This window comes from Protomyctophum bolini (genome assembly GCF_963924005.1).
Source record: "Protomyctophum bolini genome assembly, chromosome: 23".
NCBI classification, from domain to species: domain Eukaryota; kingdom Metazoa; phylum Chordata; class Actinopteri; order Myctophiformes; family Myctophidae; genus Protomyctophum; species Protomyctophum bolini.
Window position 1 is genome coordinate 639,900 of NC_137884.1, and position 19,149 is coordinate 659,048.

A 19,149-nucleotide genomic window follows, 5' to 3' on the forward strand; every position below is an offset into this window, starting at 1 on the left:
TCACAATGAGGAATGAGATCCAATGCAAGCCAACCAGCCACATAGAACAGCCACAGCGATCGGCGATCGCAAACAGCAGCGCACGTTAATTGTTTGACAGTTGACACACAATAGCGTTAGCCAGGTGTATCAGATTTGGATGAAATCAGATCAAAATGAAATGACATCATCCGTCGCCGTGGAAACGGCGTCTTCGGCGCAGATGTTCTAACGGCGACAGAACGCGTAGCTGTCCTCGCAAATGAAACTAGGGGCTACTAATATATACTATTCTCTGCCTATCGGGACGTAACTCGGACGGCGCTGAGTCGGGTCTGGTGGCCGTCGCAACGCTCGGCACGGCGACTCGCTCGGCTAGCGCCTCGCTCGGCGGTGCCTCTCGTGGCTCAAGGCCACCAGACACGGCGCGCCTCCGTCGCGAGGCGAGGCGATTTCAAGTTGATCTGCTCTCACGTTAAACCGGCTCACCGGCGGGCAGCACACACATCCACAGCGTATTCAACACAATGACAGTTTCCACTCGGCGGTGGATCCAGCTCAAACTGTTCCAAACAATCCAATATGAGTCAACAGAAGAACGAAACGGGTCGGGTTGTGTTACGTTACCGCCTGTCAGTTGTGAATGCGCTCGGGTCCTTGGTGTGTGATCATTCCATTGCTTTGCGTGTTGTGGAGTTGTGCATTTTGCTCGTTTGCTCCGCGTCCAAAGTGTGACTTGTCAGGTCCTTCTGTGGCTCCAATCCTTGTGTTTTGTGTCACTCTTTGTTGACAATGTAAGGCGTCTATAGCGTGTGACGCCGAGAGGCTAAAGCGGGGAAATGTTTTGGTTGTTGGACTCCCTGCTTCGGTCGTTGTCATATGAACATCACTGCTCCAGGCCAGGGTACTGCTTTAGTTGTGTTTATTAAAGTTATAAAGTTTACCACAGTGAATGACAGCATTGTAAAAGCGATTTGCGGTCAACAAAGTTGGACCTTCCCCGTTCACCCCTCTCTCCTTCCATTCATGAAAATGCCGCTTTGCGAACAGCTGACTTTCTATGAGTGACGTAGGCTAGTAGCACACAACACCACGTGACCCATATAGCTGTCACCAACATCTAGTAGCCTATGCAATATGCATAGAATGATAGGCCTACTACATAGTATGCATACTAGATACACCGCAATGTACGTGTTGTGAGCTTTTATATTATGCTATTTTCAGAGTGCAACACCCGAGTGCAATCAAACATAAAATGACTTGTCTTTTAGTTCTGCTGGATCTCTTTATTTCCACTAGTCCCTCCCTAAGATTTTAGTCTAGTTTTTATTTGTTGATGAAATTGTCAATATATTTACCCCTTGTACTGTATATTGTCGCCATGGAGTGGAAATGTAAAAGAGGTTCCTGTTTTATAGTTATTAAAAAGTATACGAGGAACACATTTCAGCGTAATTTCATATAATAAATAAAATAGTATACAAGCTCAAAACAAGACTTTGTTAGCTTGTTAGATCTGCCATTTTCATAACTTTCTTTACAGTGACAAAATACATTTACTCAAGTACTGTAGGCCTACTTAAAATAGACTATTTACAAGCTCACAATGTGTTTCAATGTCACACATTGTGAGATGGTGGATCTCCTATTTTGTACACTTGAAAACATGTGAAATTCTAAATGATGAGAGAGTACTTTCTACTTTTGGTACTTTAACTACATTTTTATACCAATACATTTGTACTTTTACTCAAGTACATTTTTAATTACTGACCTTTACTTGTAACAGTTTTCTACATTGCAATTGATACTTTTACTTATGAACTTTACTCAATGAACAGTCTACAATTAAGTTATCTGAGATTACCTTATTTTTGGGTGAGAGAGACTTGACCTGTTCATTGTATTTTTGAGGGCCCTCCAATGCATGGCTTTTGTTATTTGTGTGTACATGACCTACATGCTTTTTCACACCACAGGCCTGAGATATTTACATAGCATGCACCACACAACCTCAAATGTTCACTAAATTAACATCTGTATTTTCCACAAATGAACAGGGATGCTTGGGTTCAAATGACTGGTCCACAGACTCCACACTCCACAGCAATACAATTGCATTTTTGTTTGTACCATATATGCCAGCAGATGGCGCTGACAGCATGTGGTTCAGCAGTTCACAGCCTTTTCCATTCTAGCCATATGCAGTTTTGTCTGCGACTGAGTAGAAATGTAACATGACTTTGATTGATTGATTGAAATATGTATTAACAGTTTGCAGAATTACAGTACATTTCAAGCACAAACTCACAAACTGGGTGGAGCTCATACATTTGGTGGAATATGGGCTGCAGGTGCTAGACCACATTGTGGCCAAGAAGAATCTCATCTTCTCCACTGACTCCTAGTGCAAGATACAGCAACGACCAATGTAGGTAGCCAATCCCAGAGCCGTATACTCTGACTACAGTCACGCCCCTGCTTCTAATTAGCTGTAACGTTTCCACCTGTGACATTACCCACAATGAAAAGCAATAACGCATCGACAATAAAATAAAACAGAAAAACATGAACAACAACTTTCCAAGTTCAGGACCAACGTTCCTTTCTATGTAGAAACTGGTGTTTGCTCGTTGTCGAAACTCTGCAAAAAAATATTTTTATTATAAGGGTTGCACCGTGACAACCAGGGTGAGCACTACAGACACCTATAAATACCCGGGTGGGCCTACTCACTAATGGATGGGTAAATGATGAATTGTTTCTCGACCAGTCACCTTGCCAGCTTCACAGGGGCTGTGTTCCTGTTGACCTTGTACGACACTGATAACCCTGTCTAACAGGTGTAAGGTGCTCTGCTAGGACCCTGATGGAGCACACGGGCTGGTTGTGAAAGTGACTGAGAAATACTAAGCTGATCCCCATCCACAACATTTTATTTGAACCCGCAATTCAGCCACAATTTTCAAATTGGCCCCATGGTGGCGCTATAAGCCATTTCTCTACTGTAACTGTGTCACTGCAGCATAAAGGAATATTATTGCACTGTTTTATTGATATTATAGTTTTATTTTAAGTGATTGTTACTTTTGTTGGTTTATTTGTCATATATATACATGTATTCAGAAAGAACTGTCACATATATATTTTTTCTTAATTATTCAGCAAAGTGCCTTTCAGATGGTGATGGGTTTGATTATATTTTTTATTATATTTGTTATCATCAATGTTTCAAAACTGTTGTTTTCAGGCTGCGGACTCCTCAAAATAATCATATTTGAAATGGTAACCGACCCCCCAACTCTATTTATTAATTAAAAAATAAATAAATCATATTTGAACCCAAAATTGTTATATTTTAACTGTGACCGGTTTAGTAGAGATTGTAGATTCCCTATTTCTTCTACTTTTGTGTCACAACACCATGTAGGCTACCATGATACCGTATACAAAAGTTAAAATATAAAATGTCAAAAAAGTTGAAATATGGATGGTTGCCCCACAGCAACGATCACCATATATGGTTGATTCATAGTATTCATAGATACTAGTCTAGGTGCATACATCTAGTATGCAATATGTATAGGCCTACTACATAGTATGCATACTAGATACACCGCAATGTGTTGTGAGCTTTTAGATATGCTATTTTCAGAGTGCAGCATGCACCCGAGTGCAATCAAACATAAAATGACTTTGTCTTTTAGTTCTGCTGGATCTCTTTATTTTCTCTAGTCCCTCCCTAACATTTTAGTTTTTATTTGTTGATGAAATTGTCAATATATTTACCCCTTGTATATTGTCGCCGTGGAGTGGAAATGTAAAAGAGGTTCCTGTTTTATAGTTATTAAAATGTATACGAGGAACAAATTTCAGTGTAAGCTGACAATAAAGTTGTATCGTATATAATAAATAAAATGGTATACACGCTCAAAACAAGACTTTGCTAGCTTGTTAGATCTGCCATTTTCATACATTTCTTTACAGTGACAAAATACATTTACTCAAGTACTGTACTTCAAATAGACTATTTACAAGCTCACAATGTGTTGCAATGTCACACATTGTGAGATGGTGGATCTCCTATTTTCGATGCCTGCAGATGCTTGACCACATTGTGGCCAAGAAGAATCTCATCTTCTCCACTGACTCCTACCACTACTACTACAATTACTACCTTCCATCAAGGCGCAGGAGAGGCTGAGGCGTCGATTTTCTGATACATTCATAGTGCAAGGTACAGCAACCAGGAACCCCCAGGACTTGTAAGTTATTTCTGGGCAATGAGGATAACAAGCGACAGCTCTGCCAGATGATGCTCAAGGTCTGGGGGAGTAAGGAGGCAGATCCCGGCTGGCAAAATGTGAAACAGCTGCTCTCATCGTGGAGGGAAAAAGCTTATCAACTTGTGTCATTAGATGGAGAAGTAAGTTGATTGATCTAGATAGGTCTATGTAGATAACTTTTGTTCTTGTGTTAGCATATCTGCCAAGAATATACGTTTTAATTGGGGTGTTTTGTGCCATTTAGGTTGACTGAAACACAATGCCCTCCGGTCAGATCTGGAGGAGACGGGTTGTGATCTACCTGCATCATGCTTTCAAGCTGGGGTTCAATTCAGCAGTGGTGAGGACCCCACCCAGATAGATATATTCTGTATTCTCCTGCATCAAGCTGACAACATCAACCTTGCCATCTACCATGACACTGGCAGCTGGCAACCTCTCCTGGGCAGTCAACTGGGCGATGAGTGGAAGTTGAAGCCAGAAATGCAGGAGCAGCTATGTGATGTACAATCAAGCACGTGAGACATCAGTAAACCTGGTGTAATCCCACTATCATCATTAACAGGTCAAAAAGAACAATATTATAAATCTTTATTGGTGTGCTGTTTACTTTTCTAGGTAGTTCACCTTTCACCTAGTAGGCCCTATGTGTAATGGAGACCAATGTTCTTTTGCTTAATTAGTAATTCTCCTCACCTGGTAGCTTCACAAGGGTAGTTATGAGGTGATTAGTTTGGTCAGAGTCAGTTCAGTTTAAGCCAGCACACTGTCAAGAGCTCACTCACTACATGTTGAGTTAACCCTTTCTATCAGGCCTTGGACAGGATAAGTCTGTAAGTTTGTGTGTTTTTGTTAAACTTCTTGGCTCTTAAAGCAATTTACATGTTCTTTTTGTAATCTTGTATGATGCATACAATAACTATGTTTGGTTTATTATTTTACAGTATATGACACCAATGTTGTGTTCCTATTTTTTCTGTATTGCAGTTTTACAATGTATTCTTCACTAAAGAACCCAAACCAAGTCACTGCCTTTGGAGCTTTATTGGGAACCTTGTTAGCTGTCTGCCAAGCCATACACAATGTACACCAACGTATAGTAAGGGCAGAACAGTAAAAAGACTTTAAGCACAGCGGGCTTCACAGAAAGACATGGCTCAACACTGCAGTTTATTCTCTTCATCATGTCACATTCAAAGGGTGGTGAAGAGCTCAAAACCAATCAGTACTGCTGCAGTAAAAGCACGTGCTAAAGCACAAGCTGCACTTGTCAAACTAGCCTATGCACACAAGGAAGCAGAAATATTAAAACAACAAGCTGATCTACAAGCTAATCTGCTGTTGCTAAAATCAGAGGAAGCTGCAGAAATTGCATCAGCTGAAGCAGACGCACTGCAATCATGTGTTCTAGAAGATGAAGTGATTCAGCAGCAGCGTCGCCAGGACGAAGTGCTTCAGCGTCGCCAGGACGAAGTGCTCCAGCGTCGCCAGGACGAAGTGCTCCAGCGTCGCCAGGACGAAGTGCTTCAGCAGCAGCGTTGCCAGGACGAAGTGCTTCAGCGTCGCCAGGACGAAGTGCTTCAGCAGCAGCGTTGCCAGGACGAAGTGCTTCAGCGTCGCCAGGACGAAGTGCTTCAGCAGCAGCAGCAGTGTCGCCAGGACGAAGTGCTTCAGCGTCGCCAGGACGAAGTGCTTCAGCGTCGCCAGGACGAAGTGCTTCAGCGTCGCCAGGACGAAGTGCTTCAGCGTCGCCAGGACGAAGTGCTTCAGCGTCGCCAGGACGAAGTGCTTCAGCGTCGCCAGGACGAAGTGCTTCAGCGTCGCCAGGATGAAGTGCTTCAGCGTCGCCAGGACGGAGTGCTTCAGCGTCGCCAGGACGAAGTGCTTCAGCAGCGCCAGGACGGAGTGCTTCAGCGTCGCCAGGACGAAGTGCTTCAGCGTCGCCAGGACGGAGTGCTTCAGCGTCGCCAGGACGAAGTGCTTCAGCAGCGCCAGGTCGAAGTGCTTCAGCAGCGCCAGGACGAAGTGCTTCAGCAGCGCCAGGACGAAGTGCTTCAGCGTCGCCAGGACGAAGTGCTTCAGTGTCACCAGGACGAAGTGCTTCAGTGTCACCAGGACGAAGTGCTTCAGCAGCGTCAGGACGAAGTGCTTCAGCGTCGCCAGGACGAAGTGCTTCAGCAGCGCCAGGACGAAGTGCTTCAGCAGCGCCAGGACGAAGTGCTTCAGCAGCGCCAGGACGAAGTGCTTCAGCGTCACCAGGACGAAGTGCTTCAGCGTCGCCAGGACGAAGTGCTTCAGCGTCGCCAGGACGAAGTGCTTCAGCAGCAGCAGGACGAAGTGCTTCAGCAGCAGCGTCGCCAGGACGAAGTGCTTCAGCAGCAGCAGGACGAAGTGCTTCAGCAGCAGCTGGAGGAAGTGCTTCAGCAGCGAGAGGATGAAGCAGAGCAACAAGGGCCTGAAGCAGGCTATTTTAAATATTCACACCATGTTGCAAAACAAACCATACTTACCTCTTCATCAGTGCACCAGTTAACAATGGACAACGATGGAGAAGCTACGGTCAAACAAGAAGCTAGGGAAGAAAGATTCTTAACGGAGCGCTTATCAACTGAGGAAGATCATAGCGGGGAGAATGAGGAAGTCTTCAACCCACCACTAAGTAATTGCCCTACCACCATTCATGTTAATAAGAAGTTCAACTGCTTTAGTCCTAGTAGAGTCAAGGTCCTCTCCGATAGCTTCTGGAAGCAGGAATACCTGGATACTCTACAGCCTAGGAGGAAATGGCAGGCCGAAAAGCCCAATCTGCAAGTTGGAGATGTCATGCTGTTGGGGGACTCTCGGGTGACGGGGGGTGGGTGGCCTACAGGACTCTTCGTCAAGGCTGATCCCGGTCACGAAAAGAAAGTGAGGAAAGTCGACGTGAAGGTCATCCGACAAGGTACTCCCAAGGTGTACTCTAGACCTGTGTCAGAAGTTGTTCTTCTTCTTCAAAAAGAGACTGTATAGTGGTATAACCAATTATACCATGCGGGGAGTGTGCTGTTTACTTTTCTAGGTAGTTCACCTTTCACCTAGTAGGCCCTATGTGTAATGGAGACCAATGTTCTTTTGCTTAATTAGTAATTCTCCTCACCTGGTAGCTTCACAAGGGTAGTTATGAGGTGATTAGTTTGGTCAGAGTCAGTTCAGTTTAAGCCAGCACACTGTCAAGAGCTCACTCACTACATGTTGAGTTAACCCTTTCTATCAGGCCTTGGACAGGATAAGTCTGTAAGTTTGTGTGTTTTTGTTAAACTTCTTGGCTCTTAAAGCAATTTACATGTTCTTTTTGTAATCTTGTATGATGCATACAATAACTATGTTTGGTTTATTATTTTACAGTATATGACACCAATGTTGTGTTCCTATTTTTTCTGTATTGCAGTTTTACAATGTATTCTTCACTAAAGAACCCAAACCAAGTCACTGCCTTTGGAGCTTTATTGGGAACCTTGTTAGCTGTCTGCCAAGCCATACACAATGTACACCAACGTATAGTAAGGGCAGAACAATTGGTACAAATAAGGAATTTCATAAAACTCAGTTTTATTACAAATGAATTTAAATCTGTGGATGAGCAGTAATGACATAAAACATTAACAACAATAATAGATGAACTCACACATTTTAACACAGCACCCTCCAAATGGCATCCAAGCCAACACTGCAACTCAACCTGAAAAAAATTGAAGACCCTGGCCTGCATGTATTATTAACGTTTTAAATACATAGCAGATGTACAAGCTCACAACGCGTCTCATCCACGCCCAGCTGTGAGCTTGTGGATCTGCAATTTTAGGCGTGCGACACCGTTTTGCTGCAGAATATAAATAAGGCTTCTATCCCAGAGAACAGCAGGGGAAAGCTGGACAGTGGAAAGTTGTGGAACGGTTGTAAACGACTTTAAACGCAAGCAGTACACCCAGCTGTGGCGTTGTTGTTGTTGTTGTTGTTGTACATGTGTGTGCAGACTGCAGAAGCTTTCTTTAATTACAAATTGATGATCGCGACGCAGATTCGCATTGGAGAATCAGCGAGAACAGCTGTGGAGTGTGGATCATTACGCAGCGCTACAGTGAAAAGTCAAATTCGGACAGCTATTTTATAAAGCGGTGGTGCTTCTCGTTTAATGCGTGGGGCTCACTTCTGTTAGTCGCGGGTGCTCTTTATAGTCTGTTGTCTCACAATCTCAACGTGTCTACTCTTCACCGTCGTACGGTACCTTCTGTTCACTGACTTGTGTGTGTGCGCTGCGAGGGACCTTTTTTTCCCTTCCTTTTCTGATGGTACGTTCAATGCGCCTATATTATTATTTTAATCGGTGTTGTCACGGGGCAACCCGTGCCCTATATACAAAGACACATTAAACTGTTTCCTATAACATGCAAGGACTGTTGTTTTAAACTTTATTTGAATGGTAATCACTGATTGGTTAGTTGTCTCTCCTGCACTGCTGGTGGCATCTCCCTTGATGAGGAAAGGGCCAAGTGCTATGCAGGAGAGGGGTGTTTCTCCTTATTCTTTGAGTAATTGTCATTGAGTGTTCATTCTGTTTTATACTTGTTTAATTGTAACACATTATTTAGAATGTTTAGGTTACTGTTTATTCAAGGTGGTTGGAAGTATTTATTTATTAGTGTAGTATTTGAGAAGAAATGTACTAATTGAGTCTGTGCCAGTGGTAGGACCCACTCCTATTTAAAGGAGGCTGCAGGGACAGGCTAGTTAGTTGGATGTGGGCATTGACACAAATAACATCCCTGAGGGAGAGCTACAGGGCCTTGTGTGATCAAGGTGCAGCCTGAAGAGAGCTCTCATCCTGTTTGGGTTTTGTTAAGGAGTGTTGCCCAAGTATTTATTTATCTTTTTGTCCTTTCTTTATTTTTATTTTGTTGCCTGTAATATAGTTTGCTATTGAGAATTATTGCACTGAACAATTGTATGGACTTTTGGTGGAGGAGTTTGGGGAAAATAAAAGCCCTTAACTACCATTCCTGACTGTTCTTGGAGCCTTGGCCTTTCGGGCAACTTCACAGGTGTCATGCAATAAAATAAAAGTAACGAGCCTATTTTGAAAAGTACTCAGTAGAAAGTACTATTACTTGTGTTAAAATGTAACGGATAAAAGTAAAAAGTAGTCAGAAAAATAAGTACTCAGTAAAGTACAGATACTCGAAAAAAAGTACTTACAGTAACGAAGTACTTCGTTACTTCCCATCTCTGATAATAATAATAATAATAAATGTAATAATAATACTAGTACTACTATAGGCCTACTAATAATAATAATAATAATGATAATACATTTTATTTATAACACACTTAACATTTGAAACAAATCTCAAAGTGCTACAAAGCATATATATTCAAAAGGAGAATAAAAATGAAAACATGCATGTTCTCCACGTGTCCCCTAGGGTATACCCTCACAAAAAACATGCAGTAATCCTGGTATCTAAACTACCTCCCCCTGGCCAGCCGGGGCGCCTGATGGAGGGGAAAGGAACTGGCCGGGTAAGCTCCCCCCTGCCAGATGAAAAGAAGCAGCTTGGACTCCTCATGCATAGAAGGAAGCAGGAGGTCACTCCGCTGCCCCCCCCCCAGGTTGGCAGAGGAAGTGTAGCGCCCACGATTACATTCGATAATTGACACTGGGTGAAAAAATGGGTTGCAAAATCGTGGGATAAAAATTATATTAAAAAAATAAATGAAACGTGGAACCATTTGACGTGTAGTTGTTCACATTGTCCGACTATTAGGCCTACTAACTCTAGCCCACATATACTTAAGTACTGTACTTAAGTACAGTTTTGAGGTATTTGTACTTTACTTGAGTACAAAATGTGAGTTTTCTAAAAAGTGCTGAGTCATGTTCCTACAGGGAGGCTCTAGGGCAGAAGCCTGAAATCGCACATAGACCCGTCCCACTCTTCTGTTTACCAATAGAATAGCGGAGGCGCTGTTTTCCCGAATATTTGACGATGGGATTCTCAGATTGCCAATAGAATGACTACATAAGTGGGTTGCAATCCACCCCCCCCCCCCCTCTCTCTCTCTCTCTCTCTCTTTCTCTCTGCTGTTCAGGCGCCTTTAAATCCCAGCTTTTATACACAGACTCGCAGAGGTGTCCATGAGAGGCTGGTAGATTATACTGGTAGTTCTACAGCAGCAAATCAAACCGACATCATGATACCGTCTGTCACACTCAACACCGGAGCAAAGATGCCTGTGGTGGGCCTAGGAACGTGGAGGGTAAGGCAAGACATTTTGTCATTTTACGTGTAATCATTCAGACTTTGTCTGTTCAAGCTTGGAGCCTCAGGTTTCAATGGTGCCTGTTGGTTTATTGTACATACTATACTGTATGTCAATAGGTTACTGCAGACATACGCTGCTTCATATTTAAAGTATGGTCTTTAACACTAAGCCGTGGTCATGCACTTGTAGAAATTCATAAAAGCCAAAGGGGACTTTTGTTTTCTAGCTGTAATATGGGCATTTAGTTTTAATTGACCAGAAAAAACAAAAAAACATTAGAATGCAGATTGCACACAGTAGTCAAAAGGATGACCCCAAAAAGTCATTGAACTTATTTCCATTGTGTAAATACCGAAGATGTAAATCTGTGACCTAGAAGAGAGGATCCGGGTGCCCCCCCTCCCAAATTTCCACGGCAGTTGAATGTGGTTACTCTGGCTAGAAATACTGTTTAGATTGACCTTTTGAGAAAAAATCTGAGAGCCATAGCATACTCTCTCCAACTTATTGTCTGATATGCAATCTAAAGTGAGTGACGTCTCCCTTGACTGCAACACCATCTACCACTCTGAAACAAGGGGACCTATTTAATTTTCCTTCCCCCCCCCCCCAAGATGTAGCGATTGTCAGTGCAGTGGCGGTACATCAATCAAACAGATTTTTTCCTTCTGAATTTACTATAACTGTTGTAGCGACTACTTCTTCCCATCAATTCAAATTAGAAGTAGTGCTATGAGGCCGAGCTGTCGGCAGGAACTGTATGACGCGTTTCTTTCAATCAAATCCAGAAAGGTTCTTATTGTAGTTAAGGTGATTTATTGACAAATAAACAAGGTCCAAAAATGTACTGAAAATGTTGATAAATGAAAACGTACTCTGTTGGTATAAACGATCAAAGGATAAACGATTAAACGGTCAACAGAAAATATTGAGCCTAGAGCTCACGCCCATTCTCTCACTGAATGCCACTGCCCAGACACACAGCTGACATAAGTACAATGATTAGCAGACACACAGCAGGAGCTCATCAATCAGGTGAGGGCTGTGGCACATCGAAAACCCAAGCGTGGGAAAAAATAAACAAATAGAATAAACAACAAACAAAATGTATATTTTGGCTCCTACAATAACATTTGCACACATTCAGAACAAAAAATATAATTTCAAACTGATAACTGCCAAACACTGGATATGATGATTGATAGTGGCCACCACTGCCTCACAAAATAAAACAAGATTACACAAATCAAAGAACCGCAGACTTAGAGACGACAAATACGCTACTGCTACTCAGTCAAATCCTCACAGTTAAACAGTGTTTTACCCTGTACGATCTAGTTGTGCCTTTTGAATAAGATTTCATTTAGCCTAGTTTTAGTCACATTTTAGTCATCCGAAAAGTTGTAGTTTGAGTCTAATTTTAGTCGACTAAATAATATAAGATTTTATTTGACTAAATCTGATTTTGGTGGGCCTTGAGTCATAATGGCTTATTTTACATTTGGTTGAACACACACACACACACACACACACACACACTTTTAATCGACTAAATGAACACTGGTACGATCTACGCACAAGCTGATAGAAATCTTGTATTCTGATGATTCCAGGCAGAGCCGGGAAATGCCCAAAAGGCCGTAGGCTATAGGCACATAGATACATATGCATACGTCTATGAGAATGAAGGGGAAGTGGGTGCTGGAATCCACGCCATGATGGACCAAGGCCTGGTCAAACGAGAGGAGCTGTTCATTGTAAGTAAGGTGAGTTGTGCAGAACGCAGTAATCGCAGTATGTACATGTTCATGTGGGAGTGAACCAAAGATGTGCACGGATGAATCCGACACGTTTCTTCAAGTAGGTCTTGGAATAGTTTGTTTGGTATATCCATATTTTTGAGTGGTGCAACCACTCCCTTATGGAGCTATGTGTGTGGCTGGATTGCTGGCTGGCTGGGTATGAGCACGAAAATAGCATGGTTGTTTTTCACCACCTGTGTGCAACCTAACACGCGCACACACACACACACACACACACACACACACACACACACACACACACACACACACACACACACACACACACACACACACACACACACACACACACACACACACACACACACACACACACACACACACACACACACACACACAAACTGTATATATGATGTTTTCGGGTGGGCCAGTACAGTACAGTGACAATACAATACAGTACAGTAGAGGGACCCCAACATGGTAATTAACTCACCAGAATCGGTCCGGCCCCCTGGGCACGTTCCTGGGGGTCTGGATGTTCCGGGGACTCCCCGGGGACCCCCACATGGTAACTGTCATTTCTCTACCGTTTCGGGTGTGGGGCGGCTTGCCGGAACCGGGCCGGCACCCTGGCAATTAGCAACGTTTCCACATGCATTAAATTCTGTTCATTCAAATATGCAAAGTGAAGCTTCAAAATGGGTTATACATAAAGTCATGGTGCCAGAAGGGTTCTCACCCAGGCCAGGCCTGTGTCAAAGTGTCCCTGAGAAAGAGGGTATGCACGTGACATCATCATCATACCCGGAAGTTATGCGGGAACGCCTACTGAGTGGAAAATAGTTACTTTCTGGCCTTGACAGCCCTTACAACCAAACAAACTATCTGATTGCATTAAACAACATTGAACTCACTTTGACACCATCAGCTGGGTGAAACGGAAACAATAAAGGTCTACCTCATTAATAGTTAACTATTCATAATAGTTGACTATTAATAACTATTGCACTGTATTATTGTTACACTGCCAGGTTTGATCTCATTTCACTACTACTAGTACTGTATTACATACTGTGAGTCTGTGATTATACCAACAATCCAGAGAATTTGAGGCTTACTCTAATTCGGACTAAATCCAGGCTAAAACATTTAGCCTGGCAGTTTTTTTTCTCCACTGCCTTTAATTACAAAGCATGCATTTTATACTACCTTATTATGAGGACATACCTAAACCATATTTATTCTTTCTAAGTTCCATGATTTTTATATTCCACTAAGGGTGAATTGCTTTGCAGCTGATCTGATTGCATAGAGCCATAAGCCATATTGTTTATTAAAGAGTCAGGAGACAAGATGTCAAATTATCTCCCGTGGAGTGACAAGCTTTGACTGCGAGGAAAGCATGCAACATGTCCTCCCTCCATATGCAACTTTGAAACTATTATAAACTTATGTTTTCTCTTATAGTTATGGTGCAGTTATGGTTCCACATTCCTTCCCTGGTGAGGGGTGTGTGTGAGAAGACTATGAAGGCTCTCCAACTGGACTACCTGGACCTCTATTTGGTCCATTTTCCTATGGGCTTCCAGGTACAGACAGTAGGAATCAAAAAATGAAAAAGGTCAGGTATTTCTTTTCAACAGTGACAACATGTGGCGATGCAAGGTATCCCAGAACATCTGCTCTTATATCAAAATGCTAACACAGATGCAAGGTCTAGCAGAAATATGTGGGTTTTTATGACATTGAGAAGTGGATGTCTGTGGATCAGATAAAGCTACACAAAATGGCAACATCATCATCACCACCACCACCACCACTACCACTACTACTACGACGAGCACTTATCCAAGCAAAGTTATAACAAAAACTGAAAAAAACGATTCCATGCTACTGGCACAACATATACACATACATATTCAATTAGTTATGTCCAAAGGAAAGATGACTGTTCAGTTGTTGTGCCGGTGAGGTGAGAAACACTAGAGGCTTATTTGAGAACCTCACCACTTACACTACATACAATTAGAATATATTAATCTGTACTTTCATCAGTGCCCTCATTTTCAAAATGAGGGCATGTAGTGTGGTGGCCTAGGAGTGAGTCCTGTGAGTCATTTTAATGTCCCTGGCATATTATATCTTAGGCCAATCGGGAAAAATACAATTTAGTTTTTATTAGATTTTATTTTCTCAACATCCTGGGTTAATCTCTTGCTCTGACCTCCTGTTTGTGTTTATTATTTCTACATGTGCAGCCAGGAGACTCCCTATTTCCTCTTGATGAGGACGGCAAGGTCATTCCTGATGGCAGCAACTTATTGGACACCTGGGAGGTAAACAGTAAAGACTATGAAGGCAACTAAGGAGTGAGCGAATGAGTGAGTTTGGGAGGAAGTGTGGGGAAGCAACGGTATTGGTGAGGGAGCAAGTGAATGAGTGCACTGCCTTCACGCATGTGGAAGCATCACTGCGCGATGGGAATGAGAAAGATACCACTCCACTACATTTTAACTGAAGATGAAAATAATAATTCCAGCATTCCATTTGTCCAGGCAATGGAGCAGCTGGTGGATGTTGGCTTGGTCAGAGCCATCGGTATCTCCAACTTCAACAAGGCACAGACTGAAGCCATTCTAAACAAGCCAGACCTCAAGTACAAGCCGGCCACGAACCAGGTGCACATCAAGTCATCAACACCCTTTATACCAGTAAGACGCGCAAACGCGGGAAGCGAACGCAGCTGAGACCCTGCAGATCATGTCTGTCTGTCTGTCTGTCTGTCTGTCTGTGTGTCTGTCCCGCTGTTACTGTATATGTGGACCTGGCCCCTTTTGTGCCCATATATGGAGCTGAGTGATTGCTGATGCAACACACTCCATATTTGGACGTATAGCGGGACAGACACACACACACACACAGACAGACATGATCTGCTAGGTCTCATATTAAGTGCTCACTGCATTCGCAAACGGGCCAAATAGAAGTCATTTTGACTCGTTCGGTCAAGGATGAAAGATCATGCCACGTGACGTTGATAAAATTGAGTGTGTGTCCCCCTCTAGATTGAGTGCCACCCGTATCTGACACAGGACAAGTTGATCAACTACTGCCACTCACAGGATATCTCAGTCACAGCCTACAGCCCCCTGGGGTCCCCTAACAGACCTTGGTGAGAGATGGCGAATAAAGCTAAAGTTGTGTTATACAGTGCATTATACAATAGTACAGCCTGATATGCTAAGCTATGCTGTGTCATGTATTGTACATCTATGACATTTCCAAAAGGGCTCAACGCGATGAACCTACTCTGCTTGAGGAACCCAAGATCAAGGCCATCGCTGAGAAGTACAACAAAACCCCAGCACAGGTAGTAGAGAAAACGGTTGCTAAGTTTTAACATAATCATCATAATTTCAACCCCTTTAGCTGTTTTGGGTGCGTTTGTACAATTATACAGAGTGTTCAGTCTTCTCTCCAAAGCTTGACATGAATTCAGCCACAACAAAAACTAATTTACCAAAACATATCTCCATTTTTTCAGTCCTCTAACTCAAGGAAATCCCTACAAATACAGTAGAAGACATCTTGTTAACAAATACTTCTCTTTATGTCATCATATTTAGAGCAGTAAGACAGAAAGTGGATCTCATTTTCACATAACAAGCAGTATCTCTTCCTCTGGAGTGGCATTAAACCTGCCAGTCTCCAGTGCTAATGGCAATGTTCCAGACCGTATTTGAGCACAGAGGGATCGTTGTCTTTTGTTTAAGTTATACTTCACATAAGATTCTGCAGTGTAGCTGCCCTTTAGGAGACAATGCACAATTGTACATTTGTACAAAATGATGTCCTCTGCTTTTAAAGACGGTTTTAGCGGTGTGATAGGTCTTGTTGCACATTTACCCACATTGACCAGTGATTCAACGTATGGAAATCAATGGCCCAAACCACACCAAAGGGTCAAGACAGTTTTAGCATTAACTCGTGACCCTTTGGTGTGGTTAGGGCTTAACTCATCCTAACTATTGGGAGCAGTGGGGAAGTGCAGGGATGGATCTCACATATTACAGATGCATTCTGAATTTCTGATGTCTCCAGTAGGTACATTAAAGTGTCTGTCCTTACAATAGAACGAAACGTTTCAGGTAATAAATTAGCAAAAGTCACCCTTTAACCAATGAATTCTTATTTATTTTCTTCTAGCTAGTATTACAGTAAGCGTACAGTACACTAATGGTAACCGGATAGGTGGGCTCTAGTCAAAGTAGCCAATCTACAAGCTCACAACACTTTGCATTGTGATGCATTCTTAGCTTGTAGACCTGCAGTGTAGAAAAACCTTGAGATAAAAAATGAAAACATAATAATAATGTTGTCCTATAATGACATGCCCAAAATAGGGATGCGGGATGTGGTTTAAAAATGTATCATGCTCAATATGAACTACATAGCTAGCTGGAATCTCAAGGTCCAGGCACCTACCCATCTGAGAATGTGTTACTTTACTCTGGCAAATTTAAACTTGCATTCTGTAGCTACAGTACGAGAGGGTTAAACCTCTTCTCAGGAGGTAGTTCAATTTTACTGTATTTAATCTTTATTTAACCAGGCAGGGCAAGATTAGGAACAAATTATTAGTAGTTGCTCAATACCATGAGGCTGTGTAGCTTAATAACGTCCCTAACTAAGCACACATACAGTATAGGATCTTTACAGAAACATAATCAAAGGACGTTTTCATCAAACAAGCCAAAGCTGGCCTTTCACGCCGTTTGCATATATGAAGGGTCCCGTTATGTTTGTCCAGACACCAAGCAGTCTGCGTTCAAGCCAATTTTAAAAGATTAGATTATTTTGTTTCTCTAGGTTCTTATCAGGTTCCATATCGAGAGGAACGTGATCGCCATTCCCAAATCTGTGACGCCACATCGAATCAAGGAGAACTTCCAGGTAATTGACTGTGCAATCACATTGTGGAACAAAAACCCCTGATGGAGGATGGGAGGGGGGGGGGGGTACAGTAAGTCATTGCATGATTTAATGTACAATAGCAAGAGATTCCTTAGCTCCTTATTGCAGATCTGCCGACTCTGTTGTCCTTCTGTGACTGTCTGTCTGTCTGTCTGTCTCTCGCTCAGGTGTTTGACTTCAAGTTGAGTGAAGAAGACATGGAGACCATTCAGAGTTTTAACAGGAACTGGATAGGTTTCCCCATGAACTGGTGAGTGGACATACTCATGTACTGTACAATAAATAATATTATGTAATATTGTTTATTGGTGACAATGTATAATTTACAAAATGCCTTATGGATGTGGATGCATTTGTGTCGGATGTTGTAGAGAATTTATTTTAATAGAAACTAGACCGTGCCCAATCTACTAGGGAACGATGCAAATTGGGAATCCATGCCCCGCCCGGTTATGCAATACATATCTGCATATCTATCGGATCGGTCTCCATATATGCCTATACACTACTTTACATGTAAAGGTGTGTTGCAGTAGAGACCTCTAATCTAAGTTCCTCTTCTGTTCTCTACAGGGGCTCAAACCACAAAGATTTTCCACTGAATGCAGAATACTAATTCATCAGGGGCTTGACTGCATTTAGGACCGAAGACTGAAGTTCTGTCCGTTTGCGGGAAAATAGTCATGAAACCTAGCGTCCCTATTCTGGGGCAAGAGTTTAAAAAAAAAAGGGCAGATCTATAAGCTTGCATTGAGACGCATGGTGAGTTGTAGATCAGATACTTTTGGTGAAGAGATTTGGTGTAGAGGGGGCGAGGGGAAGAGCGAACCAAGTATATAGCCATAGGTGACCCGGGTCAAGTACATTTATAGGGTTAGAAGTGATTAATGGACTGTACCAGTTCCTAGCACAACCTTCAAAATGGGTTGTGTACAATGTACACATACAGTATGTGTATATGCAGTGTATTCTTAAATGCCACGATTCATGTTGAAAGTGTTTAAAACCCCCCCCTTTTTTTAACTATGTGGCTGATATTGATGTTTAGAGATTTAGTCAGTCGTTTGTATCTAGTTTGTTTTATATTGTGATGTTTTATGTGGCCCCCAGGAAGACTAGCTACCGCGACAGTGGACGCTAATGGGGATCCAAATCCGAATAAAGAATGAAAGAATAAAGTAGACAATTGAATGTAATAACACGGGCTTGACCCTTTAAAGCTGTCACAAACTTTTACTCATTAAATAATGTTTCTCAAGCAAGTGCCCGACTAATTTGCTTGTATTATTGTTTCGTAACGTAACTAACAAAATAAAAAAACGGATTTGTTGACATTCAACATCTAGCTTCACTAGGGGGCTCTTGATATAATTTCCTTCCTGCACAATATACAAGAACCTTGTCCGACATTATTCCCAAAAAATTAGTTTGGTGGTCCATTACTTTCAATGACTATTAAATATTTCTAATGACAGATCATGCCATGTCATTATGTATTTATTTTCCTCAGCCATTTTAACCCCAATTTAATCGTCCATAATTCCTCTCCACACACATTTGTGTGATATCACTTATGTTGAATCCTACCGACTCACCTGCCAGTGAGGAGCCCCCATCGGAATGACGCAGAGCCTCATCCCAGCCCTACCGACAAGTGCCGCCCCAACTCTATGTTGGGAGAAAAATGGTTAGGTGCCTTCACAAAGAAAACTCAAATATTTTTAAGCAAAGTAAACTTTATTCTGACATGAAATGCAACTGAACATCCAATGCAACTGTTCCTCAACAAGACTACTAATACTATACAATGCATGACTTTGGTGAGGCCAGACATAAATCAGAATAAA

The 19,149-nt window shown here is 42.3% G+C and overlaps 1 protein-coding gene across 1 annotated transcript; it reads left to right on the forward strand.

Annotated features, from left to right (window-relative positions):
* Positions 1-10,496: 10,496 nt before the first annotated feature.
* LOC308311257 (aldo-keto reductase family 1 member B1-like) lies at positions 10,497-17,983 on the forward strand (the record flags this gene model as incomplete). The annotated part of the gene is made up of 10 exons (XM_080757904.1): positions 10,497-10,562; positions 12,182-12,334; positions 13,807-13,917; positions 14,587-14,664; positions 14,884-15,006; positions 15,394-15,500; positions 15,617-15,698; positions 17,198-17,281; positions 17,470-17,552; positions 17,876-17,983. 10 exons carry the CDS (start codon positions 10,497-10,499, stop codon positions 17,916-17,918), a joined length of 930 nt encoding a protein of 309 aa, XP_080614030.1. The 3' UTR covers positions 17,919-17,983.
* Between the last annotated feature and the right edge of the window lie 1,166 nt (positions 17,984-19,149).